This window comes from Syngnathoides biaculeatus, chromosome 6, assembly GCF_019802595.1.
Source record: "Syngnathoides biaculeatus isolate LvHL_M chromosome 6, ASM1980259v1, whole genome shotgun sequence".
Taxonomy (NCBI): domain Eukaryota; kingdom Metazoa; phylum Chordata; class Actinopteri; order Syngnathiformes; family Syngnathidae; genus Syngnathoides; species Syngnathoides biaculeatus.
Window position 1 is genome coordinate 7,190,204 of NC_084645.1, and position 15,486 is coordinate 7,205,689.

At 43.7% G+C, this 15,486-nt stretch overlaps 1 protein-coding gene across 2 annotated transcripts in view; it reads right to left on the bottom strand.

Moving 5' to 3' along the window:
• poglut3 (protein O-glucosyltransferase 3) overlaps window positions 1–15,486 on the bottom strand; it is a 21,541-nt gene continuing 6,055 nt past the window's right edge. The window contains exons 3-6 of one of the 2 annotated variants that reach the window (XM_061822020.1): window positions 12,146–12,429; window positions 6,214–6,424; window positions 866–1,062; window positions 1–791 (exon numbers count right to left, since the gene is read on the bottom strand). In XM_061822020.1, the coding sequence (XP_061678004.1) occupies window positions 351–791; window positions 866–1,062; window positions 6,214–6,424; window positions 12,146–12,429 (1,133 nt within the window). In that variant the 3' untranslated portion in view covers window positions 1–350. The remainder of the gene's footprint in view (window positions 792–865; window positions 1,063–6,213; window positions 6,425–12,145; window positions 12,430–15,486) is intronic. The other variant, XM_061822021.1, reaches the window with a different exon arrangement.

Below are 15,486 nucleotides of genomic sequence, written 5' to 3' on the forward strand. Positions count from 1 at the left end.
TTTCTTAAACTTGCCAATCTCAAAATATGGCCAATTTAATGGAAGTCTGCTCGTTAAAAATTTCTGTACATGCAACAGTATAAAAAGATTGATTTGAAAATGATGACTCACTTATAAATTACATAAAAAGCAGTACATCAGTCAAACATATGTAATCATATTGTAACAAAAAACATTCTTATAAAGACCATTAACCTGTGTAGAAAACGCTTTTTGTCTGTCATTCATTTTCAAAACTGATCTTTCAAAACATTTAAAATTTTACAACCTAATATCAATATTCACACGCCCCTTCACCGACCCTACAAACATGATCAATGTTTGGGAGGTTTTCAAATGATGAAGGTGTCTCAGAGTTCATCTGGGACAGTCTTTTCCTCTTTGTGGCTCTTACGCTGACACTTGCACACAGTTATGTGTTCATCAGACTGAGGCACCAGCTGCATGTCAGCGTGGCGGCTCGGCTGACCCGCCTGCCGTTGGGCGTACATCAGCAGCACTCGCTGATAGTAACAGTAGAGTCTGGTGGGCTGCAGCACCTCACGGGCCGCAGCCTGACCCGCACTGGCGATTTTTTGTGCTTCGGCGTTATTCTCTTTGGCCCATTGGATTTTTTCTAACAAGTTCAGCAGGTTCCTTTTGAAGGGGACATAGTGAGTCCCAGCTTTCAGACTACTGTAGAAATGTTCATAGAAGTGAGAGTCCTGCTTGAGAACCAGGCTGTTCCCAAGCATCAGGTAAGGAAAACGATACGCTGCCACTGTGCCATCCACATTCACCTGGTACTTGTACTGAGGAGAATAAAACACAATGAATAAGAAACTTGAATGCTTCCACCAGTGGTTCTGTGGACTGAACACCCCACCTGAAAGAAATCAAAGAATCCAACAAGTGGCACTTTGCCAACATGTTTCTCTCGGTCTCTGAAAAAGAACCATCCTGTGATTCCAGCATCCAGAAGCTCAGGATGTTTCTTGGACAGAGAAACCAGCTGCAGACGCTCCTCTCTGCTATCGCGGCCACGGAAAAATGCCCGATCTGTTTTGTTTGCCCATGAGGGACCTGAAAGAGATTGTGACAAAGAGATCTTAGTTTTCTCTGGTCTAAATCAGTGAATGGCTTGGAAGATTTGGTCCATTACCCTTCTCCCACACACACCCCTGCCACTCCACTCTCTTTCTCTGCTGTACATAGAAACTGTTGTCTGTATAGTGTAGTGGAGGTTACGTTAAAAAAAAACTTCAGCTACTTAATAGCACAATCACTTGGACTTTTCACTTTCTTGAGACCCATCTTGTTCTTCTTCTTTTCCTTTCGGCTTGTCCCGTTAGGGGCCGCCACAACGAGTCATCTTTTTCCATCTAAGCCTTTCTCCTGCATCTTCCTCTCGAATACCAACTGCCCTCATATCTTCCCTCACAACATCCATCAAGCTTCTCTTGGTCTTCCTCTCACTCTTTTGCCTGGCAGCTCCATCCTCAGCACCCTTCTATCAATAAACTCATTCCCTGACCTCCAGACATGTCCAAACCATCAAAGTCTGCTCTCTCAAACCTTGTCTCCAAAACATCCGATTTTGGCTGCCACTCTAATGAGCTCATTTCTAATCCTACCCAACCTGCTCAGTCCAAGAGAGAACCTCAAAATCTTCATTTCTGCCACCTCCAGTTCTGCTTCCTGTCGTCTCTTCAGCTCCACCGTCTCTAATCCATACATCATGACCGGCCTCACCACTGTTTTATAAAATTTGCCCTTCATCCTAGCAGAGACTCTTCTGTCACATAACACAGCAGACACCTTCCACCAGCTGCTCCAACCTGCTTGGACGCATTTCTTCAGTTCTTTACCACACTCACCATTTCTCTGGATTGTTGACCCCAAGTATTTGAAGTCTTCTACCCTCGCTATCTCTTCTCCCTGCAGCATCACTCTTTCCCCTCTGTCCCTCTCATTCACGCACATATATTCAGTTTTGCTTCGACTAATCTTCATTCCTCTCCTTTCCTGTGTATGCCTCCATCATTCTAATTGTTCCTCCACCTGCTCTTGGCTTTCACTGCATATCACAGTGTCATTTGTGAAGATCATGGTCGAAGGGGATTCCAGTCTAACCTCATGTGTCAGCCTATTTATGTACACAGCGAACAGGAAGGGGCTAAGAGCTGATCCCTGATGCAGTCCCACCTCCACCTTAATTTCTTCTGTCACATCCATGTCACACCTCACCACTGTTTTGCTTTTTGCTGCCCTCATACATGTCCTGTACTATTCTGATATGTTTCTCTCCCACGCCAGATTTACGCATGCAGTACCACAGTTTCTCTCTTGGTCATGTGTCATAGTGTTTCTCAAGACCACTTCCTGGTCCATCACACTTGCCTCTTCTACTCTTCCTCTCTCATAATTTCTTTGTTCATCAACTTCTCAATGTATTCTTTCCATCTATTTAGCACACTACAGGCACCAGTCAAAACACTTCCATCTCTATCCTTAATCACCCTGACCTGCTGCACATCCTTCCCATCTCTAGCCCTCTGTCTGGCCAACCCGTAGCGATCCTTTTCTACTTCTTTCATGTCCAACCTGGTGTACATGTCATTATATGCCTCTTGTTTCGCCTTCGCCACCCCTGCCTTTGCCCTACATCGCATCTCAATGTATTACTTTTGCCTCTCCTCAGTCCTTTCAGTGTCCCACTTCTTTGCTAACCTCTTTCCTTGTATGAGTTCCTGTATTTTGGGGGTTCACCTTGGCTGTTGTAGTCCAGTCCTCCAGGAGATCCTCCTGTCCATTAAGAGCCTGTCTCACCTCTTTCCAAAGGCCGATATTTGATATTCTTACTTTCTCAGCTTCCACCTCATGGTTCTCTGCTCTACCTTTGTCTTCTTAATCTTCCTCCCCACCACCAGAGTCTCGTACACACCACCATCCCATGTTGTCGAACTAAACTCTCCCTTACCACTACCTTACAGTCAGGAACCTCCTTCAGGTGACATCGTCTCCACAAAATGTAATCCATGCGTGCTTCTACCTCCACTCTTGTAGGTCAGCTTATGTTACTGCCTCTTCTGGAAAAAGGTGTTTCCTAATGCCATTTCCATCCTTTTTGCAAAGCCCACCACGATCTGTCCCTCAAAGTTCCTTTCCTGGATGCCGTACTTACGCATCACTTCTTCCTCGTTTCCTTCATCAGCATGTGCATTATAATCTGCACCAATCACAACTCTCTGTGTCTGGGATGCTCATTGTTAGTTCATCTAGTTGCTTCAAGAATTTCTCTTTCAACTCTACGGCACATCTTACTTGCGGGGCATAGCTGCTAATCACACTATATATATATATATATATATATATATATATATATATATATATATATATATATAAAACACCCTCAATTTCAAGTTCCCGCCTCATCACTCAATCTTTTCACCTCCAAGACGTTCTTTGCAAGCTCTTCCTTTAAAATAACACATACTCCCAACTCTCTTCCCATCTACTCCATGGTTAGATAATTTAAACCTTGCCCCTAAACTTCTAGCCTTATGACCTTTCCACTTCCTGTCTTGGATGCACAAGTATATCAACCTTTCTCCTAATCATCATGTCAACTTACTCCTGAGCTTTTCCTATCATAGTACCAACATTCAAAATCTCTACACTCTGTTATAGGCTCTGTGGATTCCTCGTCTTCTTCTGTTGATGAATCCGTTTTCCCACTCTTCTTTTTCTTTGACCCACAGTAACTGAATTACCACCCCCCCACCCACCCCCATCAGGTTAACGGTGCTAGGGGCGGTTGCAGTTAATCCGGGCCAACACCAATCCGGTATGGGATTCTTTAGATGAACGCTCACATTTGTATGGCAAAGTTTTAAGCCAGATGCCCTTCCTGACGCAAGCCTCTGCATTTATCCAGGCATGGGACCGGTGTGATGGTCTGAGCACTCCCGGAGCTGCAAAGTCCCTTTGTGAGTAATGCGCATGTGCATATATTTTGTAAACTTCCAGCCATCCTGAAACATCCCCATCAATGCTTCAATGTGTGCCCAGGGTTCGTACACTTCCAGAAAATCAAAATTTCATGAATTTTCCATGACTTTCCCGATAGTCAATTCAAAATTCCATGACTACTATTGGATTGACTGATTGTGGTAGATCGTGATATTTCAGTTTATAGGATCGTGTCTTTCCACTTAAATAATAAGTGCCAAAGCTTACCAATGTAGTAGGTGGATCATAATGACTGTGAAATTTATGGTTATTAAAAATATAAACTATAATTGTATAAAAGTATTGTTGATAAAAAGTTCTTTGGCTTTGTGTGTAATCAGCAGGGAGATGGGCATGCTTTTACAGAGCCATTCACCCTTGAGTTTGCTTACTCGAGGCAGTAAAGCACGCTCGTAAGAGGATTCTTATCTGTTGTGTTGTAAGGTAAGAGTACTCTTCAGTTACGAAGGCTTTATGCAAGCAAGCCATGGGCTTCAAACTTGCCTACAACCCAGACTAATAGACCAACATGGTGTAAAAGGCACTGCACATGCAGACGTCACAAATAATTATACAGTATAGTGAAGTCGAGTCTGAATTGATTAGAGGGTGACCATGCTCATGGCAGCAAGATAATGCTCCAGAGCAGGTTTTTGATTTGATCATTTTTTTCATTGTTGCTTTGTTTTGCTGATGTTTTTATGCTAAATTCGAATCTGAAATCTGTTATGAAGGAAAAGTAAAAAGAGAGAAGAGAGAGAGAGAGCTCTCTCTCTCTCTCGAGAGAGAGAGCTCTCTCTCTCTCTCTCTCTAGAGAGAGAGATCTCTAGAGAGGAGAGAGTCTCTCTCTCTCTCTCTCTCTCTCTCTCTCTCTCTCTCCTCTCTCTCTCTCTTCTCTCTCTCTCTCTCTCTCTCTCTCTCTCTTCTCTCTCTCTCTATATATATATATATATATATATATATATAAGTACGTTTCTTTCGGCTTGTCCCTTTCGGGGTCGCCACAGTGTGTCATCTCAGATGAACGAACATATATTTTTACGCCGGATGCCCTTCCTGACGCAACCCTTCTCCGAGAGTGGAGGCCCCAGTGGGATACGAACCCACAACCCCTGGTTACCAAACCAGTGCTCTAACCACTGATATATATATATATATATATATATATATATATATTAAGTACGTTTCTTTCGGCTTGTCCCTTTCGGGGTCGCCACAGTGTGTCATCTCAGATGAACGAACATATATTTTTACGCCGGATGCCCTTCCTGACGCAACCCTTCTCCGAGAGTGGAGGCCCCAGTGGGATACGAACCCACAACCCCTGGTTACCAAACCAGTGCTCTAACCACTGATATATATATATATATATATATATATATATATATATATATATAAAACATTTTTAAAAATATAAAAATACGGCAATATTTGAAAACTGTCAAATTTTTCATGATCCATATTTTCTAAATAGCACAAGATATTTAAAATTTTCTTTCCATTTTTGAATGAAGTACTAGAAGAATCATGTTCTCTGAAGTTTCTGTTGAGATGGTATGCATCTTAAAGTTCTACTGAAAATCGGATGAAAATATTTTGTTTGCAGTTTTTTTCGAAATGATAAAGTCTGTCCCATGATGGTAACTATTACACATTGTGGTTTATGTCTGCGAAATATTACATGAATAGAGGGAATGTGCCTACATCATAAAATCACGTGATTTTCATTCACTCTGCCATACTGCCAGTCAAACAAAGCATTGTTGAATGTTAATTCTGTTAGGACTAAACGAAAATATGTCTGATAGCATCACACCCAGAGTTTTATCCGAAACCGTTAAACATTTAGAAGGTGATAATAAACAACGGTACGTGGAAAAATTAGAGAAACTTTGCATAGAGGATCCATTTTTAATGCCAAAGTCGATGTTCTCTCCAATTGACTGTTAAATCGCTTCCCTACCTTGGACTGCTGAATATACACATGTATCTAGTGAATATGTCGTTGAGATTTACACAGAAGAGTTTGAAAGCGTATAAAAGTCGAGACGCAAACAAATACTTCATTGTTGGATGGGTCATAGATGTCATGTCCTGTAGAATTGAGCGAAATAAGTCTCATCTTGAATTGAACTATAAACCCAAAACTGTGCATTAGATGGGTCACCATGGTGTCCCGAATTACCATTCATCAAATCCTACTGTGATTCATGAGTTTGTTACCTGTGTTGCCTTGAATGGAGAGCAGGTCATTGGTCACGCCTCTCATGGTCTCCAGAGTGGAATGTGTGAGCTCATAGGTGGGGAGGACAATATCTCGAGAGTCTGTGGAACCACACCAGGACAAGACTGGAATAGGACTTTCATCAGCTGGTCTCGTTTCCAAAGGCCAGTCACCAACATTGATGTAAAACTCGACATCAGGCAGCCTCACCTTCACAGCGGGAGACAAACAATTCAGTCAGTTACCAAGCAATGTCAATAGATTCTCATCAAATAGTCCTCTTAACCCCTCCTAGAGCTCTTTTGATGGTGAGAAGTCCATGTGTCTCAGTGATCCTAGGAGCTAAGCTGTCTGGAGCTTCATGCCCCTGGCAGGGTTCCGATCTGAGCCCGCCCTCCGAAGCCACGGGTGTAGGTGAGGGTTAATGGCGAGTGAGCACTTGCTGGCCGGGCCTGCAATGATGGAGCACAGGCGGGCACTGAAAAGGAATTGTTGCTTCCCTTTCCCACGGGCTCACCTCCTGTGGGAGGGGCCAAAGGGGTATACTGCTAGGTCACATAGTGGGTGGGAGACAAAAGCAAGGACTTTGGCAGTCCAATCCCCAGCTACAGAAGCTGGCTCTAGAAATCTAGCACGTACCCTCTATCGCAGGGAAAGAACCTTAGCTGATGTGTGAGGGTGAGAAGTTCCAACTGAACATAGTGGGAGTTACATCAAAACACAGCTTCCACTCTTGAGTTTCCCACTGTGAGGGGCACCGAGCAGGTCTTAGCCTACTGACTGGCACCAAGCATGATGCCTGAATGTTGGGGTTTCACCCCAGTAGACGAGTGGATAGAATCCCTTTGTCTTCAGGTAAGGGCTGATAGATAGATAGATAGATAGATAGATAGATAGATAGATAGATAGATAGATAGATAGATAGATAGATAGATAGATAGATAGATAGATAGATAGATAGATAGATAGATAGATAGATAGATAGATAGATAGATAGATAGATAGATAATCTATCTATCCATCCATCCATCCTCTACCACCTTTACGGGTAGGCTTGCAGGGGCAGTAGCTTGAGCAGGATACCCAGACTTCCTGTTCCCCAGCCACTTCATCCAGCTCTTCCGGAGGGATCCAGAGGAGTTCCCAAACCGGCCGAATACCTCACAGAGGAGATGTCCGGGAAGCATCTGGATTAGATGCCCCAGCCACCTGGCTCGTCTCAATGAAGAGGAGCAGCAGCTCGACATTGAGCCCCTCCCAGATGAGCAAGCTTCACATCCTATCTCTATGGGAGAGCCCGGACACCCTGCGGAGGAAACTCAATTCAGCTGTTTGTATCCGGGATCCATAGCTCGTGACCATAGGTGAGGGTAGGAACGTAGATCAACTGGTAAATTGAGAGTATCGCCTTTCGACTTAGCTCCCTCGTTACCACAATAGACCAATACAAAGTCTGTATCACTGAAGACAGTGCACCGATCCGCCTGTCGATCTCGTGCGCCATTCTTCCCTCACTCGTGAATAAGCCTGCCGAGGGTGTAGAGCTGGTCTACTGTTCCACGCCCAGGACAAAAACCATTGCTCCTCCTGAATCTGAGATTCGACTTCCCGATGGACACCTCCTCTTCACCATCCCTGAATAGACCTTATCAGGGTGGCTGAGGAGTATGATCCCAATGTAGTTTGGAACACACTGTCCAGCCCCCCTTCTTAAAAAGGGGGACCACTACCCAAGTCTGCCAATCCAGAAGCACTGTCCCAGATATCCACACGAAGTTGCAGAGGCATATTAACCAGGACAGCCCCACAATATCCAGACCCCTTAGGAAGTCCTGGCTAATCTCATCCACCCCCGGGGCCCTGCCACCAAAGACGTTTTTAACCAACTTGATGATCTCAACCCCAAAGCTAGAAAAGCCAGACTCAGAGAAGCCAGACTCTGCTTCTTCCTGAGACACCGGACGATGGACCAGAATTTCCTCAAACCCGTTTTGAAGTCGTTCTCCATGGCCTCACCAAAGTCCTCCCACGCCCATTTTTTTCCCTCAGCGACCACCAAAGCTGCATTCCGCTTGGCCAACCGGTAACTATCAGCTGCCTCATGAGTCCCACAAGATAGAAATGCCCGACAGGACTCCTTTTTTAGCTTGATGGGATCCCTCACTGTTGGTGTCCACCAATGTGTTCAGAGGTTGCCGCCACACCAGGCACCGACCACCTTACGGGAGGTGTGGAACATCGACAACTCTGACTCAAGGTCCCCCACTTCCCCGGAACATTAGCAAAGTTCTTTCGGATGTGGGAGTTGAAATTCCTTCTGATAGGGAAATCTGCCAGCCGTTCCCAGCAGACCGTCAGAATGTTTGGGCCACGTTGGACTAGTATCTTACCCCACATCGGAGTCAACTCATCACCAAGTGGTGATCAGTTGACAGCTCCGGCACTCTCTTCACCAGAGTGTCCAATACATGCGGCAGAAAGTCCGATGACACAACCACAAAGATGCCAAGTGCATATGTGGACACTCTTATGCCTGAACACGGTGTTTGTTATTGCAATCTGTGATGAGCACAGAAGTCCAGTAACAGAACGCCACTCGGTTTTGATGGGGTCGGGGGGGCATTCTTCCCAATCACACACAATCCAGGTCTCATTGTCATTGCCCATGTGGGCATTGAATTCCCCCAGCAGAATGATGGAGTCCCTCGAAAGAGCACTCTCCAGCACTCATGCTAAGGACTCCAAAAAGGGTAGGTACTCAGATCTGTTTGGTGCAGTCAGGACCTGTCCCCTGACCCAAAGTCAGAGGGAAGCTACTCTCTCATCAAATGGGGTAAACTACAACTTACAGGCGCCGAGCTGGGAACAATAAGTATATCCACACCTGCTTGGCGCCTCTCACTGTGGGAAACTCCAGAATGTAACAACCCGTCTCAAGAGGACTGGTACCAGTGTAGAGGCGAGTCAGACTATATCTAGTCGGAACTTCTCAACCTCACGCACCAGCTCAGGCTCCTTCCCTGCCAGAGAGGTGACATTCCATATCCCTAGAGCTAGGTTCTGTAGCCAGCGATCAGATCAAATCAGCAAGGTCCCCGCCTTCGGGTATCGCGAAGCTAACATTGCACCCGACCCCTATGGCCCCTCTCACACATGGTGAGCCCATGGGAAGGGGGACCCATGTTACCCTTTCAGGCTGTGCCCAGCTGAGCCCTATGAGTGCAGGCCCAGCCACCAGGCGCTCGCCTTCAGCCCCGCCACTAGGCCTGGCTCACGAGCGGAGCCCCAGTCACCCGCGCCTGGGAAGAGGAAACCTGAATACACTATTTTTTACTCTTCATAGGGGTTTATGGAGCCGTACATTGTCTGGTCCCTCACGTAGAAGGTGTTTGCCATGGGTGACCCCACCAGTGGCATGAGTTACCTAGAGAACTTAGCTCCTAGGATCATTGGGACACACAACCCCCTCCATCACGATCAGGTTACAGCTTAAGGAGGGGGTCCTGATTATTGCTTGTGCACTACACAGAAGCTCAGAGTATCCAACTTTTTTAGAGTACTTGGAGTAGGTGCTGGAGGGCACACCTACTGAGTACTTCCTCAATTTGCTGGGGGAGTTCAATGCTAACTTGGGCAATGGCAGTGAGACCTGAAAAGGTGATTGGAAAGAAACGCCAACCCGATCAGAACCCGAGCAGCGTTTTCTTGTTGGATTTCTGTGGTTGTAATGGATCGTCCCAAGCAAACATATTCAGACATAAGCGTGTCTATATGTGGACTTGTCACCAGGATACTGAATATTTTGAAGACTTCAAGTCTACAGGCACCACTACCAGGAGAAAAAATAGTCTGAGAGCTCTGAGGCAGATTCTAAAACTGGGGTTGAAGTCACCAAGGTGGTGAAAAACCTCTTTAGTGGCAGGGCCTTTAGGGGATAGATGAGATACTCTTGGACTTCCTAAAAGCACCAGAAATTATTAGGCTGTCCTAGTTGACACGCCTTTGCAACGTCGCATGGACATAGGGGACATTGCCGCTGGATTCGAGGACCTGGGTGGTAGTGCCCTTTTTAAAAAGGGGGACCAGAGGACGTATAACAAATAAAGGGGGAACCTGACTCAGCCTCCCTGGTAGAGTGTATTCAGGGATTGTTGACAGGGTCCATTAGGTAGTCAAATCTCGGATTTAGGTAAAGCATTGTGGTTTTTGTCCTGGCCATGGAATAGTGGACAAGTTCTCTACTAGGGATGGGCATTGAGAACTGATTAGCACCAGGACTAACATTGTGGTTCTCCTGGAATCGTTCAAATTTAACAATTTTGGTTCCCAGTTTTGATGCCTACAGTCTTCTCCGGGAAGTAAGGGCCGAAAACCAACAAATGAGAATGCACAAATACATGCTTGTGCCCAATGGCAGTGCGGACAAACTTTGTTAAAATAAATGACCAGTCGTCTCAGTGCAACACTTGGAATGTGATTGTATTGTGTCAAGGAGGCTTTTGCAATGTGTACAAGTCTTGGGTGCTCCCTCCCACTCACAGCTTCAAATGTGAGTGTGAAATGATAAAACATATATGCCAACACTGAGGCAACAAAATTAAATGATTGTACTCTTGCATTGATGGATTTTTGCAATTATTTGTGTCTTCAAACCAATACAAGAGCTGATGACAGCCACAAAATATAAATTATTTTACTATAATAGAAAGAAAGAAAGAAAGAAAGAACCAAAAAGAAAGAAAGAAAGACAATCTTATAAATGAGCTAAAACTTCAAAGGTCAAACTAGCAACTTTACTTCACAATGAATTGGGACAGATTTCACAACAGTCTCACAAAATCGAAATCACAAACAGTGTGCCTAATCAGTGGTGAGGTAAAGCAATCAACATTTTCTCTAGCATTTGGTTCCATTTGTTTCACTTTGTAATAACATCTCGTTTCACTTTCATTTGTTTTACACCAGTCTTGTACGAAGTTACCTTTCAGGCCAAAATGCTTATTTACACTGCGTACCCTTCAAAATGAAACTTACAACTTGTCCATGAGGACACGCTGGAGAGACTATGTCATGGGAAAAAAAGAAAAAAAAATGACTTGTTTTTTTTTTTTACATGAAAAAGTATATATATATATATATATTTTTTTTTTCCTTTTTTTTTTTTTTTTTAGAAGATACCGCCCAGCCCTAGATTAAAAACTGCTCCTCCAGATCTGAGACCCTGGTCCGCAGTCAGAAAACAGTGGAGTACCCTCTGCAGTTCGAAGAAGGAATTCAGCTCCAATTGGAGTTCAGGTAACTTGGACTCTTTTTCATAAGTGAGAGAAAAAGGGAGTGGGAGATCAAAAGATGGATCGGTGTGGCATCTACAGTGATGCAGGCTCTGTATTGGCCTGTCATGGTAAGGGAGCTGAGCCGAAAGGCATATCTCTTGATTTACAGATTGAGTTATGTTCCTACACTCCCTCGAAAGAACAAGATCACAGATACAAGCAGCCGAAATAAATCTTCCCCCAAAGAGCATTTTAGCCTTTCCCTTAGATATAGGGTGAGAAGCTTGGTTATCTGGATGGGGTTCAAAGTCAAGCCACTGCACCTCCACATTGAGAGGAACCAGATGAAGTGGCTCGGACATCTGATTAGGTAGTATCAGGTGAAGTGTTCTGGGCATGTCTCACCGGGAGGAGGCACCAGGGAAAACCCAGGACACAGTGGAAAGGTGACCTCCTCCAACTAGCCTGGGAATACCTTGGATCCCCTGGAGGAGCTGGATGAAATGACTGAGAAAAGGGATCTCTGGGCTTCCCTACTTAAGTTGCTGCCCTTCTGGCCTGACCTTGAATAAGATAATGTAATGGAATGGATGGGAGGCAGTCTTGAAACAGGACGATTTTCTAGGTTCAAACATTGTGACATACAGTACGTACATACCTTCCTTGTCAGGGATAGCAGCATTTCATCAGAGAACATCTTGAAGTCTGTGTATTTTCCCAGTGTTCGGCGGAACAGACGATTGTTGATGATGGCATAGTGAATGATACCGCCTCTGTTTGAAAATCTTTGAGGCCCCTGCTCCCTGAGATGCTGCAGGTTGATCGTCGGAAAAGATGTAAAGTCTGCCTCAATCTGAGGCTCTTCAAGTGGACACTGCATGGCACTCTGCCAGGCAGAGTCATCAGGTTCAGGACAGTCACAGTATTCATCATAGACTGGACCTAGAGATTGAAAATAATTGGTCGTACAAAATAGGCAGCTCGACGGAATAGTGTTCATCTGCCTCACAGTCCAGAGGTTCTCTAATCAAACCAAATGTCTTCATGTGAAGAGTTCAATTTTTCAAAGTGCATGAGTTTTCTCTTGGTACTCTGTCTATCTCCCACATTCGGAAAATGTGTATGGTACTCTCCAAAACCGAGAAGTCTTACCATAAATATTTGTCTTTTTCTAGTCAAAGTTAATATGATTACATATAAAATAGGATTCATTACGAAAGAATGAACTTATTTTCAGACAATTTGTACTTATTTCAAGATATATTTTAGTTGAAATTAGTTTATTTTCTGATGCAACTAGTGTTTTTTCCCCCTCCTGATTTCAAGTAAAAACTAGCTTTATACAAGAGAAAATTGTCTAAAAATAAGATACTTTTTACAAGTGTCATTTTAAGTATAGGAATATAAAGAGTAGGTTAATTGAAGATTCTAAACAATGATAGGAGTGTAAATAAGTGTGAATGGTTGTTTGTCTATAAGTCCCCTGTGACTAGCGAGTCTGAGTATAATCATTTCTCTCGCCCAAAGTCAGCTGGGGTAAGCCACCCATGACCCTAATGAGGATAAGTGATAATGATAGATGGATAATACTTCACCCAACAATAAGTGGATTTATTCAGTGAGGTGCACAGCACACAAACAACAATCAGCATCACATCCATCCATCCGTCTATTTATTTTCTTAATCGCTTGTTCACACTGACGCCTATTTCAAATGACTTCAGGCAGGAGGTGGGGTGCAAGCCTGAGCTGGTTGCCAGCCAATCACTGAGCACAAATTGTCAAAACAACTATTTGCACTCACATCCACAAATAAGAGATGCACACAATGAAACACACAGCCATTGATCTCATATAGGTTAGGGCATATCCGAGCTGAACCGACTTTATGAGAGGGTGGACTGGTCAATCACAGGACATATGGACAGGCAACTATTTACCATGACCTTTCGACGTTTTCAGTCTTCAATTAAACTACAGTGGTACCTCTATTTACAAAACTAATCCATTACAAAAGTTGTTTCATAATGTGAATTTTTTGTAAGTAGAGGCACAATTTACATGTAAATAGCATAATCAGCTCCAAGACCCACGACCTCTCTCCCACCAAAAATAAGCAAAGTACATCATGTAAAGAATAATTTTAAAAATGTTTTCATGATCTTTGGGGTTGGGTGACTATGTGACAAGAACAATGAGTGACAAGCAGAAGGCATCGAAGATACAGCGTGTGCATCATGGGTAAAGACTGACGTCCCTCCTGGCCCATGGGATGGAAGATGCTACGAAGATAGTCAATGGGAGAGATGCTTTATTGCACACAAAGATTCAGGATGTTTACATTTGGTGGAATTTGGGGAATCCAGCGCCCATTTTTTTCCTTTCGTATCCAGAATTTCCTCCGGAACTAGAGACAATACTTTTCCAAGGAGGAGTTTCGTAACTTGAGTTTTTTTGTAACTAGAAGTACCACTGTACCATGTTCCATGTTTTTCGAATGTGAAAGAAAGCTTGATTACCTGGAGAAAAACCAGAGAGTATATGCAAATGAGACACAGGAGGCCCTCAACCGAAATTTTGACCTCTTCCAAAAGTAGTGTAATTTTTGTGTCTGTCAGTAAAGATACATTCACGCTTGAGACTTTAGCTCAAGGATTCTTTCAGTGTACATTTTCCCTTTAGATTAAAAAAAAAAAAAAAATTGGAGGGAGGGCTATACTTCGAATAAAAAGGCAAGCCTCAAAGTTAGGTGTCCAGAGAAGAATACAGAAAACCGTTGTTTATCACAGGGGTCCCCCAAAGTAGCTACAACTTAGTTCTTATATGATTAATATAGCTGACAAAGTTATATTTAATCAACTCGACAATGTATTGAACTTAAGATGAGTTTTTGAGAAGTTTCAATTGGGTTTCTGAGGTCATTACAATGTGTCCTGTACAATACAAAATCCGTTCATTTTGCCAAATTTACATTATTAATTGATGCTCGCGATGTGGCTTTTTGTCCTGAAGAGGAAGAAGTGGACACAAGTGTTGCGAAAAAGGAGGAGGATGCACTAACACTTGATCGCTTGACAACCTTGGTCAATGAACTTCACTGAACTGCACTGAGCTCGGGGTCACTTGACCGGCTGCTAGGGTCAGGGGTTGCTGCGATCACGCACCCTAAGTGACCGACGCCGCGACACAATGTATCATGGCTTTGTAGAATTATGCAGATAAACCAAGATATCGCAGGACCCGCCAGCCGCCCATGGGGCAGCAGCCAAGGTACTTAGGGCAATTGACAATGGTCTACAGTCCTTTAGCCAATCGGAACACAGAACATGATGCAGGGTTTCCTCTCAGTAAATCAGGATACAGAACACAATGCAAATTCATACACTTAAAATAAATAAATAAATAGATAAATTCTACACAATAAAAAAAATTACACTCAAAAAATATCCCTGTAATAGTGAGGCCATATAACATGAACCGCGTTGTAGCGAGGGAACAATTTACATGGCATATCTAATTTGAATATATTCAATGGACAGTACGCAAGTATTTACAGTAAATGACCAAGTCATTTGAATAGACACAGTGCTCCATCTTGTGATCAGATCTGTGATCGGTTATCATTTTATCAAAATTTGGTGATCGTCCCCAAAAATCTTGATCGTGTAAGGCCTAAATGAAATGTTACTTTTTTTTTTTTTTTTTTGCAAAGAATAAGAGCCCAATTGACCGTATGTGAATCAATGCTGCTGGATTAAAACCATGTTGTGAATATAGTTAACTGTATCAGTACCGGCTCGGTTGTGGACCAGGTTAACAACAACCACCCCGCCACCGTTAACCTGCAGGGCGTCGGTCAAAATACAGCTACTGTGGGTTGAAGACAAAGAAGAGGAGGAAACCGGATTCGTCGACAGAAGAAGAAAAGGAATGCAGAGAGCCTACAACTGAGTGTAGGTACTTTGAATGTAGGGACAATGTCAAAAAAAGCTCAGGAGT